At 34.4% G+C, this 17,856-nt stretch overlaps 1 protein-coding gene across 1 annotated transcript; it reads right to left on the reverse strand.

Moving 5' to 3' along the window:
• On the reverse strand, window positions 1–17,650 carry LOC106158422 (uncharacterized). The gene is made up of 6 exons (XM_087017737.1): window positions 17,398–17,650; window positions 16,721–16,785; window positions 16,445–16,509; window positions 13,195–13,268; window positions 9,699–10,215; window positions 1–981 (listed from the first exon to the last, which is right to left on the reverse strand). The coding sequence occupies exons 5-6, from the start codon at window positions 10,213–10,215 to the stop codon at window positions 938–940; spliced, it is 561 nt and encodes a 186-aa protein (XP_086873863.1). The 5' UTR covers window positions 13,195–13,268; window positions 16,445–16,509; window positions 16,721–16,785; window positions 17,398–17,650; the 3' UTR covers window positions 1–937.
• Window positions 17,651–17,856: the final 206 nt, after the last annotated feature.

The raw sequence follows: 17,856 nt of genomic DNA on the forward strand, positions 1-17,856 counted from the left end.
CAAGGCAGCAAAGCTGTCAAATGTACAGACAAAAAGCAGGAAATAACAATGCATAAAATATGCTACTGCCAATGCTGATGCAAAAGTACATCATGGTTAACTGCAAATTTAAAATCAAATTTTAATCAACCTCAACAGGTATTACCGGTGTAAGTAAAATGTAAGAACCATAAGGCTTCAGGCTCATGAGAGACAAGTATATACTTTGAAAATGCCGGAATGGGAAAAATGAAAATTTAAGAAATTGCACTAATGCATAATAAATGATTAATCAAAGCAAAAAATATAAAAGTATAAAGTATAAAATGTATAGCTTGTACATTACACATTAATCAGCATGAGGTATATGACTCCTAGAATACAAAGCATTTCTAAATGTGACCAGAATGGAATGTGCTAGACCAGAACAGCATGTCTGTAACAAAACCAGGGGTTCATAATAGCCATGGAAAATAACATTTTGTTCATTTCTAAGTAAAGACAAATATTTTTATTACACATCTGTTTTACTTTCAATTTCAAATGAAATGTACTCACAAAATAAGAAACGATAGGAGAAACTGTTTTGCTATGCTTTATAAAAAACAATCAAAATCATTCAAGCCCTACAAGCCACAAATTTTTTTAACAATTTTTTTTGCAACCAACATTTATGTACTAGTAATCAAAATGAATAAACTTGAATAATTAACTCTAAATAGTCTTGTGAATCAGAGGTACAAAAAGTGATGTTATTTAAACACTGTACATGACATTATTTCTTGTTTAAGTATACTGAGTGTTCTTGGGTGCGAAGAATGAACATTTCAACTTCACAAATGACATATCTCCAACAGTGTCAATTAAATTATATCATTCTTTGTTCTGTCTTCATACTATGAGTAAGAAGAGAAATCCTATCCTAGTCTTGTTTCCATAAACCTCATGGAAAGAAGTTTCAACTGAACATAAATATTCTCCAATTAGGTGGTATTTTCCTTTCTGAAAGAAAGAAATATATGTAACATGACATATGAATCACATGAAGATTTGTCATTGCTCAATTTGGTTAGTTTTTTAATGTGTTTGGCACACCGAAACTGATTAGAAAGCAAAGCTGACAAATACACAGACACCATACAGGAAACAAACCAGCAAAACTGACAAATGCTGAAACATGACAGCAAAAAGTGCACCAAATAATGTTAAGGTTTTCTTTGATGTTTTGCTATTAAAGACATTTAACATTAAAGTAGCAAGTGATCCAGTTTTACATGATATATAAGCCACTGAAAATGTCAATGGGTGAAAAAAAATGATATAAAAATAATAACTACTGTAAATGTCAACTGATCATGCTGATTTTAGAAAACCAAAAAAATCTACTCATTAAATTGGTAGTGAAACAAGAATATGGTTTGAACTTGAACTATGACTGTCTTTAATATGATGATGATGTTCTTGCTTTCGTCATTTATGTAAAATATGAGATATAAACATATATTTAACAATATAATGTGTATAATTTTATAAAAGTAAAGAAGAGCACAATAAAATGTGAAAATGTATGACCAATTGTGTAACTTAGAATTGAAATAAATAAAATAATTCAGTAAACAAATATTATTTGTCAATTTATAGTATTATGAAGTTGAAGAAACGTGGAATTAAGAGTTTCACATGCTAATTTGATGATAGTGCTCATTACTATTTTGTGTAAAAAGTAAATAAGTATAACTTGATAAAGGAAATGTGGATGCATTAGGTCCGGTATAATCTGTTGCTTGTTGACGTGTCATATTAACTAATTTTGAAATGTATTGAGGGACATGTTGTATTGGATTTTGACTCTTCAAAACTAAAATGAGTGTGACATTATTTTTCCACATGTATAGGTAGAAGTAAATAAACTTTTTTTAAGAAAGGTTAAGGTTTTGTTAATGTTTTTTCTTTCTTTCTTTCTTTTTTTTTTTTTTTTTTTGAAGTATCATTCTATAAAACTTCTGCACATGTGTTTAGCTGTACATGTGGTTGGAAGTACATAAGGTTAAATGAAATTTGGGAGTAATTTGTCTTATAATCTCTAATAAAAATTTAAAGACAATTTTTAGGAAAAGACAAACAGACTGGAAAGTGATCACCAAAATAAGTGGGCAAAACTATAATTTTAAGATCTGCATGATCAAAGTTTGTGAAGACGAGATCTAAGGCCGAGTCATAAATGGTAGTTGGAGTTGTGACATGTTGTCTAAACATACGGTCTTGGCACATCATTTTTCTGAGAGCATTTACGTTGTTTTCATGGAGCCAGTTGACATTAAAGTCACCTATAATAACACATTTGTCTGTCTTATCAATAGTGTCAAGAATATTTCTCAAAGCCTCAAGAAGAACCTGCATTTTACCATGAGGAGGTCGGTAAATTGTGACAAGAACAAAGTCAGGAAACTGATCTAATCGTGTGACAGTAATCTCAATTCCAGAAAAGTTGTAATTTTTTGGAAAATTCTCTGCATACCTATGGTGACTGTAGATAGCAGTACCATGCTGTCTATGAAGAGAACTATCATTTCTGTGAAGATATTTATCTTTTAACTGGTATTTTGTATTTAGGTCTTTAATTGCAAATCTGGTCTCTGTGAAAGCACATACATCTGCTTTCGCTACATCAAAATTCTTTCTGATATCATCAATGTATTTGTGAAGAGAACAGCAATTCCAATGGATTATTTTGAAGTGGTCATCTGGTTGTTCATATAGAAATGATATTGATTTTACAAGTTGTGCTTCTAGCCTTAAACGTTTCATTTCTTGTTTAACTTTGTCAGATATGCATATTTTACTGGCATTTAATTCCAAAATATGCAATCCTTCTAATTTTTCTACACGACTAAGTGCAACATAATGCATGTGTTCATTTTTTCTGCCACTGAGATCTACAACTAATTCTTTCAGTGTGTCCCCTTGGCATCTGTGTATAGTTTTTGCAGCAGACAACTGCAGTGGGAATTGTTTTCTTACGACTTGATACTGTCCTGTTTTTCCCAGGTGAAATTGTCTTTTAACAGGAAAGATAGGTGTCCATGTTTTTGAAATGTTACTATTATATAATGGTTTGTTCATTCTTCTGGCATTTTTGCCAATGTCCTCTGCATCAAATTGTACCCAAATTAATTGTCTGTCTAAATCTACCAGTTTCACAACATTTGGTGCACCATTAGTAATGCCATCTTCTGTGTCAACATTTAAGACAACTTCAGTTCTTTCTCCAACTGCAATATGCAGAATCCTTCGTAAATTCATGGTTTTTTTATGATCCAATGGAATTTGCTTTCTGATGTTGTTTTCTAAATGTTTTGGTACAGGCCCAGTGATGGTATCAGTGGCTGCAATTTGAAATTTTTCTCCTTTCGCATTTTGAAAACTAGCATGATTGAAATTTTCTACCAGTGCATTTGTTTGGAAAACATGTAGTAATGGTTGTTGGCTAGTTTTTGATTCATGAAGTTGACGTTCACTGAGAACTTTTATGTCTTTGTCTGTGTGATGTCCTTCTCTAAGCCTATTTAAAATTTCTGCAAACTCTTTACTGTCTTTTTGACGCATGATTTGGGTCAGTTCATACATGTGAAAATGTTTCTGCCACAAATTAGTAGCTAATGGATAATAGTCATTGTTTGGATTTTCAAATATCCAGTTATCAAACACAGGCTTCAGTTGAAATAGGTCACCTATAGCCACAATGCTAACACCTCCAAATAATCTGTCATTGTTTTTTAGTTCTTTTAACCGTTCATTGATGAAACTTAACATTTTACTCCCAACCATTGAAACTTCATCAATAAAGAGAACTTTAAGTGATCCAAGTTTGTATCTGAAACTGTTTAACACATCAGCACTGAGTCTTTTATATTTGAGACTTTGATTTGCAGGAATTTTCAGTAAACTGTGAATTGTGTGGCCACCAATATTATAAGCGGCTTTACCTGTAGGAGCAACCAAAGCAACTCTTATTGTCCGGAAGTCTTCACCAGGTAAACTTGACAAGTACTTCAAAATACCCTGATACAGAGCACGAGTCACAAATGATTTCCCCACACCAGCACCTCCAGACAGGAATATGTGAAAAGGATCAGAATTGGACTTGATTAAATGTAAAACATGATGGAAAAACTCTAACTGTTGTCTGTTCATATTCCTAATCATTTTATAGTAACTGATATCAGGTATTTCTTTATTAACAATTTCTTCTTCAGTGCAACTTTTGGCAGATACATGAATACCCAAATCTTCTGCTAAATCATAGGACAGACCAACAGAAGATTGTACCACATCACTCGGTTCACATTGATCAACTTCATTTTGACATTCAGTATTTGGTGCAACAGTGGCCCACATATCTTCATCCTCACTATCCATGTTATTTAGATCTTCCATTGCTCTGTGCAATTCATCTTTAGCTGGAGAATACAGTCTCTGTTGTTCCAAAATTTCATTTTGTAAATGTTGACATCTTTGTTCATAACTTTCAAAATTTTGCAAAATGTCAGATTCTTCATTTCTCCATGGAATATACAACATCAATAGCTCACGGTAATGCTTTTCGGGATATAAACTCTCACTGAACCAAACACTGCGAATAATTTTTGCTTTTTTTCGTTTAATAATGTCTGTTTCACATGGAATATCATGAATATCATCCTCAAAATTTTCAAGGTCATGCTTTTCCAATGGCATACCATCTGTATCTAATATTCTAGAAGATCTTTTTTTGCCTCCGCCAATAATGTTCAAATTGTTGTCATAATATGCAGCAAAATCTGCAAGGGAAACTTTGTCCAAGGAAGGTAGGCGCCTGCTATAACGTTTCAAAAGATTGCTGGACTCAATATTGTCAGATTCATCTTCTAATTCTTTTATTTCTTCCAGTGGCTTAAGTAATCGTACTCTGTCTTCAGGGGGTGTAGTGTTAATGAATACAAATGATCGAGATGCTCTTCTCATGGGTAACTGCAAAGTGATGTAGGAAGCTTCTTGAGCAGAAATTTCAACATTATTAAGAAATTTGTTTCCAATGTGACGGACTTGCTGTTTTATGTCACTGTTACCTTCTCTAGCTTCTTTGCAAGCTTGATATAGTAAATCTGACATGCCTCTTTGTCCTTTAGAAATGTAATTTACAATATATGTTGCACAAGCATATATGTCTAAAACAAACTGAATATCCATATTTGCTCTCCATGCTTGTAAACATGACCTAGAATAATTGTTTATCCAAATTTCACAGGGAAGTCTTTTTAAGAACAAAGTATCAGTTTTGATTGTAGATCTCACTGCCAAAATGTAATCTTCTTCTGAGACTTGTACTTTATTTAAAAATTCTTTAAATGTTAGACTGACACCTGTGAAATCTTTGTCATTTATAATATTATAAATCTGTGTCCAAACTTTTGCATATTCTTTCTTCTGTGAAGTGTCTTCAAGGGGTTTCAGAATTATACTTTTTTTCATAGGAGGCTGAGGGAAATGGAATCTGCAAGATTTTTTCAAATTCTTTATGCATGTCCTTGTATGTTTGTGTGTCTGATAAGATACAAGTTCTTTCATTGGATCATCTTCATTTGGTTTGCTACAGCAAATTGTACTATCAACAAATTGTATGATATCTTCATTAGAACTGACACCATAAATAGGTGCATTTTCTATCCAAAGCAGCATGTGAATATGTGGACTACCTCTGTGTTGAAATTCTACACGGTAAAAAAAATCTTGTATTTTACCTAATGGTGCTACTTTGTGGCACAAAAAGTGATGTATCAAACACTGGACTTGATAATCAAAATGCCGTGCACAAGTAATGGGATCACTCTGAATCAAGCGACATTTTTCATCCCAGCTTAGTTGTTCTAGCTCTGATTCTGAGTAATGTTTATTATCTACTAATTGACCAAGAGTCCTGAGTAAATGATTCCATTTTGTCTCAGCAGATGAAAAACTGCAGAAAAAAGTTGCTGCTCCTAGCTGACGTATCATTGCAAATAAATCTTTTTTTGCTTTCTCAAAATATGGGGGGGAACCACGTACTCCTTTTAGGAATGTATAACCTTCATCAAAATGTAAAAGTTTCTCAATTGCTCCAGACTGTTTCAAATCTCCTGCAGTGAGTTTTTTTCCACTTGTTTTATGTTTTCTTACAGCAAGAGAAGCTGACCCAATCAATCTTTTCATCTGCAGTTTTTTTGCTTTAAAAAATATGTTGTCAACACACATTGATGCTCTTCTGTCAATGCGTCTTAATTCTGACTTGCAAATGTCACTGTAGTGTACAGGGACAAGTCTGTTTTTATTTGCAGGCCGCGCATTGCCAAGAAATATTTCAGGAAAAGCCAGTTCCTCACAGTGTTCATCTCTAAATATGCTGAGTGGATGACCTTCTTGACCAGGTGCAAAAGAGTAAATTTTCTCTCTCTCTGTGTCTTCTAAGAAGTCTCTACCTGTTAACATTGTATCTCTTATACCAGGTTTCATGTCTTCCTCATCAATTTCGTCCCAATCTGTAATATCATTTGCCTGTACGTTTTTACTTATATCTGATTTAGCTTGTGTTACCTGCTTTGTTTGCAGCAAGTTCTTGTTTATGCTATCAGCAGACAATGATGAGTCACATACACTCTGCACAATATCATAGTGATCTGAGTTTGTATTTTGTAGGTAAATGGCAGTGTTATGTGAATGATTGTTCAGGTCAAGAAAGTTGGCAGAATACTTCAACCATTTCCAAGAGTCACCAGGCTTGCTGTAGACATAGATGTCTGTTTGTAGTAGATGTGCTGCAGCAAGTATTTCTGTTTCAGTACCCCAAACATTTTCACTATCCATGCCTGTTCGTCTTATATAATTTGCTGAGGTACTGTCATTATCACCTAACATACCACTTGCAAAAGCATACTCAAGCTGCTTCATATGACTGACAATGTTGTTTCTAAGTATAATGTGATCATTATCATACAACATGTCAGAACCAGTGATGGCAAAAGACAAACTTCGAAAAAAACAATTCCCATCTCCAATAACTTTCTTCAACTGCCTAGGATTTGTCAAGAGAGCATTATTACCAGTTTCAGGCCAATTGTGTAGACGCTTTAATGGTAAGTTTAGTTTCTCGGTTATTTTCTCTTGCCAGAAGGCATCTACAGGCATAAAATGAAAAGAAGTATTGTCAGTTCGTAGGTGTTGTACCTCATTTTCAGATTCACAACATGTAGGTAATATATGTCTTTGCTGTAAGTATGATAACGCCTTTTGCAAGTGTAAAACATTTCTTACTCTGTGTCGAATTTTCTTTACAGTTCTGAAGTATCTTGAGTACCATGTTCTGCCTTGTTTTTTTCTTTTGAACAAGCCATAATAACTCAGTTTCAAATGGTTATATTTTCTTAGAATATGGTGGCGCTTATAAGCAACGACTTTTTCAATCCGTTCTCTACTAGAAGATCTGATTCTATTTATCTTCTTGCGATATCTTGATCTGCCTCTCTCTTGTGATTTGAATGCAGGTACTCCTAAAAGGTGTGGGTGTTTTGAAGAACCAGTATTTTTTCTTTCATTTTGAATAGTAGCCACAAATTTGTCAACATCAACAGATGGATCATATTTATAAGGCTTGTCTAAAATGACATAGAATTCATCTGCAAAATCACCATCCTTATCCATAAGGTGCCCTTCTTCAGAAAATTGAATGTTTTCACAATTAGCAGGGCATTCAACACAAACAAATTCTTTCAGTAAGTTTTGTATTTGTTCCTCACTCAAGTTATTAATAGTTGTATGCTCTTTTTTTGTTTGTTCAAATGTGTCAGAGCTGCAGGGATTTTCTTCTAATTTCCATGTTGTGTCTACAGTTATTCCCTTTTCTTGATATAATTTTCCATTTTCAGTTAACCAAGCTGCAGCTTCAAGTACTTTGTTAGGTCTTACATTCTGAGCATATGCATAATTTTTAAATTTCACATTTCTTTTGAGCTGAACTTTAATTGTAGAACTATCTGCCTCAGTTCTTGGTAACTTTGTTACAGTGGATGTAACATCTGCTGGTATATTTACAACATTCCCTTCTAATTTGTATTGTTTTCCGCGTGGAGCTTGATGAAGCTTCATGAAAACTAACCTTGGGCTAGTTAATCTCCACTCTAAAGGTTTTAAATCCAAGAAGCTGGGTTTTTCTGGAAACGACAGGCCATTCACTATAGCGCATGGAGGAATTTTGTTCTTTTTCAAATGAGAAGCACATGTTAAACATATCCAATTACTGTCAAATAAATCACCAGTTTCTTTGCAATGTTTAACTGCATTATTCTCCAAATTCATGATAGACTCTGAATTTATCACAGTATGCCTGTACCAAAGTTGTTGACATATACAACATGTGTAAGTACAACCTTCAGCAACTTTTTTGTGGAATTGTTGTATTAACTGTTGAAGATTGGTATTTACTTTCTGTCTCTTATTACGTTTAGCAACTGAATCAGATTTTCTTTCGCGTTTTCTGAATTCGGGATCAGATCTTTTTAACCTTTTTTTACTTCTCTCAGTTAGTTTGTAATAAGGATCAGACCTTTTCAAGTGCTTGTGTTTCAGAATTTTGGTCTTCATATCAGACTGAGAGCGTTTTAATCTCTGAGATTCTTGTTCACTTTTCCTATACTGTGGATCAGACCTTTTCAACTTTTTTTTGTTTTTCTCAGTTTGTTGGTAATCAGGATTAGCCCTTTTCAACTGTTTGTGCTTTCGAATTTTGTTCCTCTCTCCTACCTGAGAACGTTTTAGTCTCTGAGATTTTTGTTCCGTTTTTCTATACTGTGGATCAGACCTTTTCAACTGTTTGTGCTTTAGAATTTTGTTTCTCTCGCCTACCTGAGAACGTTTTAGTCTCTGAGATTTTTGTTCCATTTTTCTATACTGTGGATCAGACCTTTTCAACTGTTTGTGCTTTAGAATTTTGTTCCTCTCGCCTACCTGAGAACGTTTTAGTCTCTGAGATTCTTGTTCACTTTTTCTATACTGTGGATCAGACCTTTTCAACTTTTTTTTGTTTTTCTCAGTTTGTTGGTAATCAGGATTAGCCCTTTTTAAGTGTCTGTGTTTTTGAATTTTCCTTTTCACAGGAGACTGAGAACGTCTTATTCTTTGAGCATTTTGTTCAGCTTTCCTGTACTGTGGATCAGACCTAAGAAGTTGCATCCTGATTTTATTTTTTTCTCTTTTCAAAATATTTCTGTCAGTGTTACTGGTTCCTGTAAGTGAAGTATCCAAAAGAGTTTTACTCACTGCATCTATTTTGCTTTGTTTTTTGTCTTCTGTCCATTTTAACTGCCTCTTCATTTCATCATGTAGTCTTTTCAAATGGGGTTTGTGCAAATTTGTTTTATCAAAAACAGATGAAATAGAATCAGAGGTAATGGTATTACCAGTGTGTTTTGTTAACGGTACCTTCTTCATTGAACCAGTTTTTGAATACTGAACACTTTTTTCCAAAGGTTTGAAGGATGTTTTTAATGTTACCATATTGGGTTCATTTTTTTGAATTTCAGAAGGAACTGATTGTTGCGATTTTTTCTTTAATTTGTGGGGTATTGTTGAGAGCTTTGGGTTGACTGGCATGTTAGATTTTATAGACTTATCTGATGGTGAAAAATGGTCTGAATATATTGCAGATTTACTTGAATGATCTGGAGCATCAGTGGCACTCAAACTGACAGGATAGGCTGTGTCAACTGTAGCATCTGTCTCATCTGAAGCATCTGTATAAGCTACATGAACAGTAACATCTGAAGCAATGGGAATCTCACTGTGTTTAGGAAATGCAGCATTTTCAGTGTTTTCAGTAATTGCAGTATTTTCACCGTTTTCTGTGATTTCAGTAATTTCACTGTTTTTTTCAGTAATTTGTGTAATCTCAGTATTTTCAGTAATTTCACTGCTTTTTTCAGTAATTTCACTGCTTTTCTCAGTAATTTCACAGCTTTTCACAGTATTTTCACAGTTTTTCACAGTATTTTCACAGTTTTTCACAGTATTTTCACAGTTTTTCACAGAGCCCACCGAGGTGGGCGTGCCTGCTAAAGCTGGCACAATAGTAGATGTGGCATCCTCAGTCACCCTCTTTCGCTTTTTCTCGATAGTTTTCTTCTGATGTGCCCTTCTTTGGGCTACGCTTTGTTTTTTCAAGCGAGGCATCTAGAAATATAAAAATATATATATTATATATATTGGCTAAAAGTTATATATATCCATCAATATGGTTGAAAGGGGCAAACTATAATAGAAATTGAGAGAGTTGTAAACAGTTTCTTTTGAGTGCAACTGCTTCATAAGAGGCTCTTAACAAACTACCAAGACTAACAAGTGCACAAAAAATAAAACATTATCAAACAAAAACATTATTTACTGATGTGTTGATTCTGTAAATAAATGTACATATCGATGGAGTGTGGATCCCCAGTAACGCATGTAAACCAGCTCTACTACTTACTTGTATAACAGAAATGAAGTTGACATGCCAACGGACAAAACAAATTAATCACTTCATCAACCATAAAAGAGCCTTAAACTGTATCTTATTTTAATTGGTGGTTAATTTGGACTACTTATCTAACCTACTAATATTTATTAGTCCCATTTATATACAGCATAGAAAACAGACAGAAGACGTATTCACATATGCCTTTTGGTGTTGTTTTATATAATGCTGTTTAATTATAACAGGGTATTCAGGACACAGACCGTGATTACTAGCTACTGCCAACGGATTTTTGGAATTTAAATTTTTAATGAGAACGATGCCTTAGATACAATGTTTTATTCCATTTTAAATGACTCAGAATAATCTAATAGTGGATTCCTTGCAAAGCATAATATTTGCTGTGCACATCATATTCCTGTCATTACAGATTACACAACTACACATAATAATAATAATAATAATAATAATAATAATAATAATAACTAGAGGATCAGAGAGGCGATACTGCCTCCGAATATTGTACCACCAGCTGGAGTAAGCGCATTCGTATGGACACCCCCCAAAAAAAGGGACACCACCACCAGTCTAGTGCTTGACAAGCAGTATAAAATGCAATCAACAAGAATTCTCAAAGTATGCAAAAAAAAAAAAATAAATAAATATATATATATATATATATATATATATATATATATATATATATATATATATAACTAAAAATGGTACAATCAAAGTTCAGTTCATCGTAAATAAGTAGGTCAAAGGTCAATTTCAAGGTCACAGTATATTGCCAGAATATGACTTCCTATTCAAGTTCAATAGTAACTATGGACCTATCTCTGCCAGTTTTGGAGATAAAAGAGAACCAAAATTTGCAAAGTTCAATAAAAGGGAACGAACATTTCGAAAGTTCAGTTCATGGTGAAAAGTAGGTCAAAGGTCAATTTTAAGATCACAGTGAATTGCCTCTAATTACTTTCTATTCAAATTCAATAGTAACTATGGGTGTATCTTTGCCATTTTTGGAGATTAAAGAGAACGAAAATTTGCAAAGTTCAGTTCATGATGAAAAGTAGGTCAAAGGTCAATTTCAAGGTCACATTTAGATTGGCAGTATATGACTTCCTATTCAAGTTCAATAGTAACTATGGACCAATCTCTGCCAGTTTTGGCGATAAAAGGGAACAAAAACTTGCTAAGTCCAGTTCATGGTGAAAAGTAGGTCAAAGGTCAATTTCAAGGTCACAGTTAAATTGCCAATATGTGACTTCCTATTCAACTTTAATAGTAACTATGGACCTATCTCTGCCAGTTTTGGAGATGTAAGGGACTTAATGTTATGATTTTGGAGTTACAATAATGTGCCATAAATTTCCTACAGAAAAAATTAATTAAAATAAAGAAAAGTTCATTTTGGTTGAAATTCTTGAAATGGGAGGTGCTCAGAAGTTCCAGATGTCCAAATTTCATGAAATAATTTCATTTTTGACCAGAAGTTGTCTGCCTCGTCGAGTCTTATATTTTATTTTCCCGGGGTTCAAAATTTATTATCCATTACCATACAGCACATTTTGCTTTCACCACCACTATGTACTTTTTGATACAGCGTAACTCGAAAACCGTATGGAATACAAAAAAACGGAGACCACTTCCAGTGTTGGGCTTTACATGCTCTACAAAATGCAAAAAAGAATGGGTCTCTAGCACTAACTTCCCAAATTAGAGACAGTTTTCAGTTTCGATATCTTATGGCAGCTACTCCCGTGAAAATGCACCTATTGACCCCAAATTCACAGAGATGAAAGATGACCCAAAGGGTAACACTTTCCAATAATATTATTGGTTAAGTCTGTGTAGCTTCTGAATATCAGCGCAAATAATTTTTTTTTCGTAAAAAAATTCTTTTTTTTGAAAGTTTGGGCCCATTTGACCTTGAAATAAGGGTCAAAGGTCAAATCCAAGGCATATTTGAAATCTCCACATATGACTTTTGCTCAGCCGTCTGTAGAAATTTTTCCCATAATTCCTTCCGTAGGGTAGATAATTAGCATTTAATTTTGCCATTTTTGGACAAGGGTGCATTGCAATGAGTGCCACACCTAGACCCCAATACCGACAAAGCCCAAATTTTACGTGGAACAAGTTGAGATTATAGGTGATCTAAATCCAAGAGGTGGGTATGGAGGCCCTTACCGTCTAGGGGGAGAAGCGGTAACGGTAACATGGCACTGGTGGTACAATAATAATAGCCCAGTTTCTACTTTAAGCATAAAGCGGGCTTATATTGGGTTTGGTAGTTTTATTTGTCTTAAGATGCTAAAGCTCAGTTATTAGGCAGAAATGTAAATGAAGGGCATCATGTATGCTCAGAAAAACTATTATTAAAGGTTTGTTTAGTTATTAAGGATAAATTGAAAAAGAAAAGACTTACAAGAGAAACCAACCAGTGGATACTGACATTTTATATTTCAGGTAAGTATACAACAGTATTATATTAAATAATTAAAATTGCCATAAAGGCTTGATGTTTCAAAATAACCAACCCACATATTGCCAACAATTAAGTATCTATCTATCTAAAAGTATTGCCTTGGTATGTACTAGGCTGCTAGTAGCTACCTAGATAAAGTGCACATTGCTGGTACTTATATGATCCTGAGACTTAAATGACAAGTTTCTAAAACAATACTTACATTCTATTGCCACACTAATTATCCTGACTAGGTTCAACTGAGTGACCAAGTAACTGAGTGGCTTCAACTGTGAACTGGAAGAAATAGAATATTATATAAACTCAACTGACTATTATTTAATCTAGCACTGATGCTCTTTACATCATAAACATAATCCTTTACTTTTCATCAGCTACACATTGTTGAGAAGAAACTATGGTTACTCAAAATATATACAGTATATATATTAATAATAATAATAATAATAATAATAATAATAATAATAACTAGAGGATCAGAGAGGCAATACCACCTCCGAATATTGTACCACCAGCTGGAGTAAGCGCATTTGGATGGAACCCCCCCCCCAAAAAAAAAAGGGGACACAACTATCAGTCTTGTGCTTGACAACCGCTATAAAATGCAATAAAAAGAGTTCTAAAAATATGCAAAAATGCACAAAGAATATAACTGTAAAAATGGTCCAATCAAGTGGTTTTTCCAACTGACCTGTATTTTCCTAACATTGATCACTCCTGTGATTTTCTAGACAATAGGCCTGTGGGTTTTCCTTGAAATGTGTTAAGAAAAAGAACCTAGGGGCAACACTGGGCATATCTGTCTTAGTTTTGAAGATAAGAGAGGTAAGAAAATATGCAAAGTTCTGTTCTTGATAAAAAAAGTAGATCAAGTAGATAAAAAAGGTCAATTTCAAGGTAACAGTTTATGACTTCCTATTCAGGTTCAATAGTTCTTATGGATATTTCTTTTCCAATTTTGGAGATATAAAGGCCAGAAAACATGCACAGTGCAGTTCATCATAGAAAGTAGGTCAAAGGTCAATTTCAGGGTCACAGTTAGATTGCCAGTATATGAGTTCCTATATAAGTTCAATAGTAACAGAGGGCGTATCTCTGCCAGTTTTTGAGATATAAAGGAAAGAAAATTTCCAAAGTTCAGTTCATGGTTAAAAGTAGGTCAAAGGTCAATTTCAAGGTCACAGTAAGATTGCCAATATTTGACTTCCTATTAAGGTTCATCAGTAGCTATTGGCATATCTTTGCCAGTTTTGGAGATATAAAGATAAGAAAACTTGCAAAGTGCATATCATCATGAAAAGTAGGTCAAAGGTCAATTTCAAGGTCACAGATAGATTACCAATATATGACTTCCTATTCAGGTTCAATAGTAACTATGGGCGTATCTTTACCAGTTTTAGAGATAAAAGGGCTGCAAAATTTGCAAAGTTCAGTTCATGGTGAAAATAAGGTCAAAGGTCAATTTCAAGGTCACAGTAAGATTGCCAGTATTTGACACCTATTCAAGTTCAATAGTAACTTTGGGCGTATCTTTGCCAGTTTTGGAGATATAAAGATCAGAAAACTTGCAAAGTGCAGATCATCATGAAAAGTAGGTCAAAGGTCAATTTCAAGGTCACAGATAGATTAGCAGTATGTGACTTCCTATTCAAGTTCAAAAGTAACTATGGGCATATCTCTGCTAATTTTGGAGTATTTCACATTTTATTTTCACCACTGAATATTGGATGTTGAACTTTTTGATATAGTACAACACCTAAGCTGTATTGAAAACAAAAAAACGGAAACCACCTTCATTGTTGCACTTGACAAGTTTTACAAAATGCAAAAAACAAGAGGTCTCTAGAATTAACGGTTCCAGAATTAGAGAGAGTTTTCAGTTTCAGCATCTAATGGCCGCTTCTCCTGTGAAAATGCACCTACTGACCCCTAACTCACGAAGATGAAAGATAACCCTAAGGGTAACACCTGCCCATAATATTATTGGTTAAATCCATGTAGTTTCTGAAAATCGGCAAAAATAAAAAAAAATTTCGCAAAAAATTCCCATTTGAAGAAAATTTTGGCTTGTTTGACCTTAAAATAGAGGTCAAAAGTCAAATCCAAGGGCATATTTGAAATCTCCACATATGACTTTCGGTCAGCCATCTGTAGAAATTTTTCCCATAATTCCTTCCGTTTGGGAGATATTTAGCATTGAATTTTCAAAAATTTTGACAAGGGTGCGTTTCAACAAGCGTCACGCCCAGGCCAATGCACCGACTGAGACAAAAAAAACAGGGGGTTCAAGCTGAGATTATATGTGACCTAAATCCAAGAGATGGGGACACAGGTCCTTGCGGTCTAGGAGGAGAGCGGTAACGGTGACTTGCATCCCACGCCATCCTGTGGAGCCGCAGGAGCCACATGAGCTGGCGGAGCTGTACAAGACAGGTCGGACTAAAACCATGAGTACTGCCAGCGTACACGCTGGTGGTACTAATAATATTTATTTATAGCCTAAAATCCATTTAAAATGTTCAGTAGATTTTACAGAGGTAAAATGAACAGAATATGATCAATAGAGTCTATAAATAAAAAGACAGTAAAGATATAAAGATATTAAAATATAAAGTACAATGTAAATAAATATATTCTGTGGGTCCTACTCAAAACAAGATGATCCGCCAACTAGCAGAGCCACCAACTAAATAAAGAAGACCCCACTTTAAAAGTGATAGCGCTGAATCCCGAAGGTCTCACTGCCTCCACATGCACCCTTAAACAGATTTAATTTCGTGTCAGGGTTTAATTACTAGGCCCCTGCAGTCATGGCACGTGTGTGTGTGTGTGTGTGTGTGTGTGTGTGTGTGTGGGGGGGGGGGGGGGGGGGGCAGAAGATGGTTATGGAATAATAGCATATTTAGTGGACGGATCTCCTTGTCAGTCATCTATTCTGTTGCTTAATAACCAACCCACATATTTCCTACAATTAAGTATCTGCCTAGATGTTAAAGTATTGCCTTTTCTATATACTTGAATTCTAGTAGCTATCTACATGAAATGCATATTTCTGGTATTTTGATGAACCTGAGACTTAAATGCTAACACTAGTGGGCTTGATTTGGTCTTAAAGTGCAATTTAAGAACACAAATAGTCTTACATATCTTAAAACATGAGTAAGACCATTTCTAGTCTGACAGCCAATGAAGTTGTCTCCCCTTACACATTCTCCTATTGTGAGCAGAGGTGTCCTCTATTGTGAGGGGCGGTATCCCCCATTGTGAGGGGAGGAAACTGCTTGACCACTTAAGTAGATGTTAGATCATTTTTGATCCTAAAAGAAGATTCAGTTCATTTTAAGACTCTGCTGCTATGATTAAGATCGAGTAAGATCACTTGTGAACTTAAATTGCACTTTAAGACCAAATCTAGCCCACTAGTGTAATGCTTTAAAACAAACAATACTTACATTCTATTGCCACACTAATTATTCTGAAAAGCTTCAACTAATGGGCTTCTTACTTCAACTGTGAGCTGGAAGAAATATATTATATAAACTCAACTGACTATTATTCAATCTAGCATTGATGCTCTTTGCCTACAATTCAGTATCTGCCTAGATGTAAAATTATTGCTTTTTCTATATACTTGAATTCTAGTAGCTATCTACATGAAATGCATATTTCTGCTATTTTGATGAACCTGAGACTTAAATGCTAATGATTTAAAAACAAACAATACTTACATTCTATTGCCACACTTATTATTCTGAAAAGCTTCAACTAATGGGCTTCTAACTTCAACTGTGAGCTGGAAGAAATATAATATTATATAAACTCAACTGACTATTATTCAATCTAGCATTGAAGCTCTTTATATCACAAACATACTCCTTCACTTTTTATCAGGAACAATGTTGAGAAGAAACTATGGTTACTACAAGTATATTACAGTATCACCAGTAATGTCAGCAATTACTAGTACTTTAACACAGGATAACCCTTGACCCCCTTTTGGAGCAAAGTACACACGCTGTTCAACACCATAAGACCAATGTATTATCCTGTGAACCCATGAAAGGCAAATTCTCTCCAACTAAGAAATGTGGCATTAATTCAGACAAACAAGACACCATTACCATTTAGTGAGATTTTTCACATAGCTATTCTTAACTTTCTTTTGTCGGGAGTAGTGTTGATTCACATTTCTAAAAGTTACTGCACAGTGTCAAATACCATAGAGCTTCAGGATAGAGATTTTACATGAACATCTTCAGTGTCTGATGTTATGTATATATCTATGTATGATCTTTTTTACTGTTGATTAGGATTTTTTCCTTTATTTTTGCTCCTTAATTGTTTCCAATAGCAGTATAAATAACTCCCCTTAAATACTAACATTAAACTGAAATTTACAACTTACCAAGCTTCTGTAAACCTGTGGCCTCCTTGGCAATGTGTCTTCTTGCACATTTCTAGGTCACTGCATCTCATTAGTCAAATGAACTGGGGATTGTGGGAAACCTCTTGATGAGGGCTTAGAATCTTCCTAAGGGAGTGCTGGCTTTTCTGTTAACCTCTCCACCCTTAGCAACCTGTCTAGTTGCACATTTCTAGGTCACTGCATCTCATTAGTCAAATGAACTGGGGATAGTGGGAAATCTCTTGATGAGACTTTAGAAACTTCCTTAGGGAGTTTTGGCTTTTCTGTTAACCTCTCCACCCACAGTGTAATAAAAAGAAGCAGCAGCTGCTGCACACACCACCCAAAATGCTGCTTAATCATTTGAGTGTGCCAAAGAAACTATATTTTTGTATTTCTAAGAATGTGTCAATAACTTGAAAATTAAATAATAATGTTTTTTTAAAAGTTTGACAGTCA

The sequence above is a fragment of the Lingula anatina genome, chromosome 7, assembly GCF_051362555.1.
Source record: "Lingula anatina isolate TDL-2025a chromosome 7, LinAna3.0, whole genome shotgun sequence".
NCBI classification, from domain to species: domain Eukaryota; kingdom Metazoa; phylum Brachiopoda; class Lingulata; order Lingulida; family Lingulidae; genus Lingula; species Lingula anatina.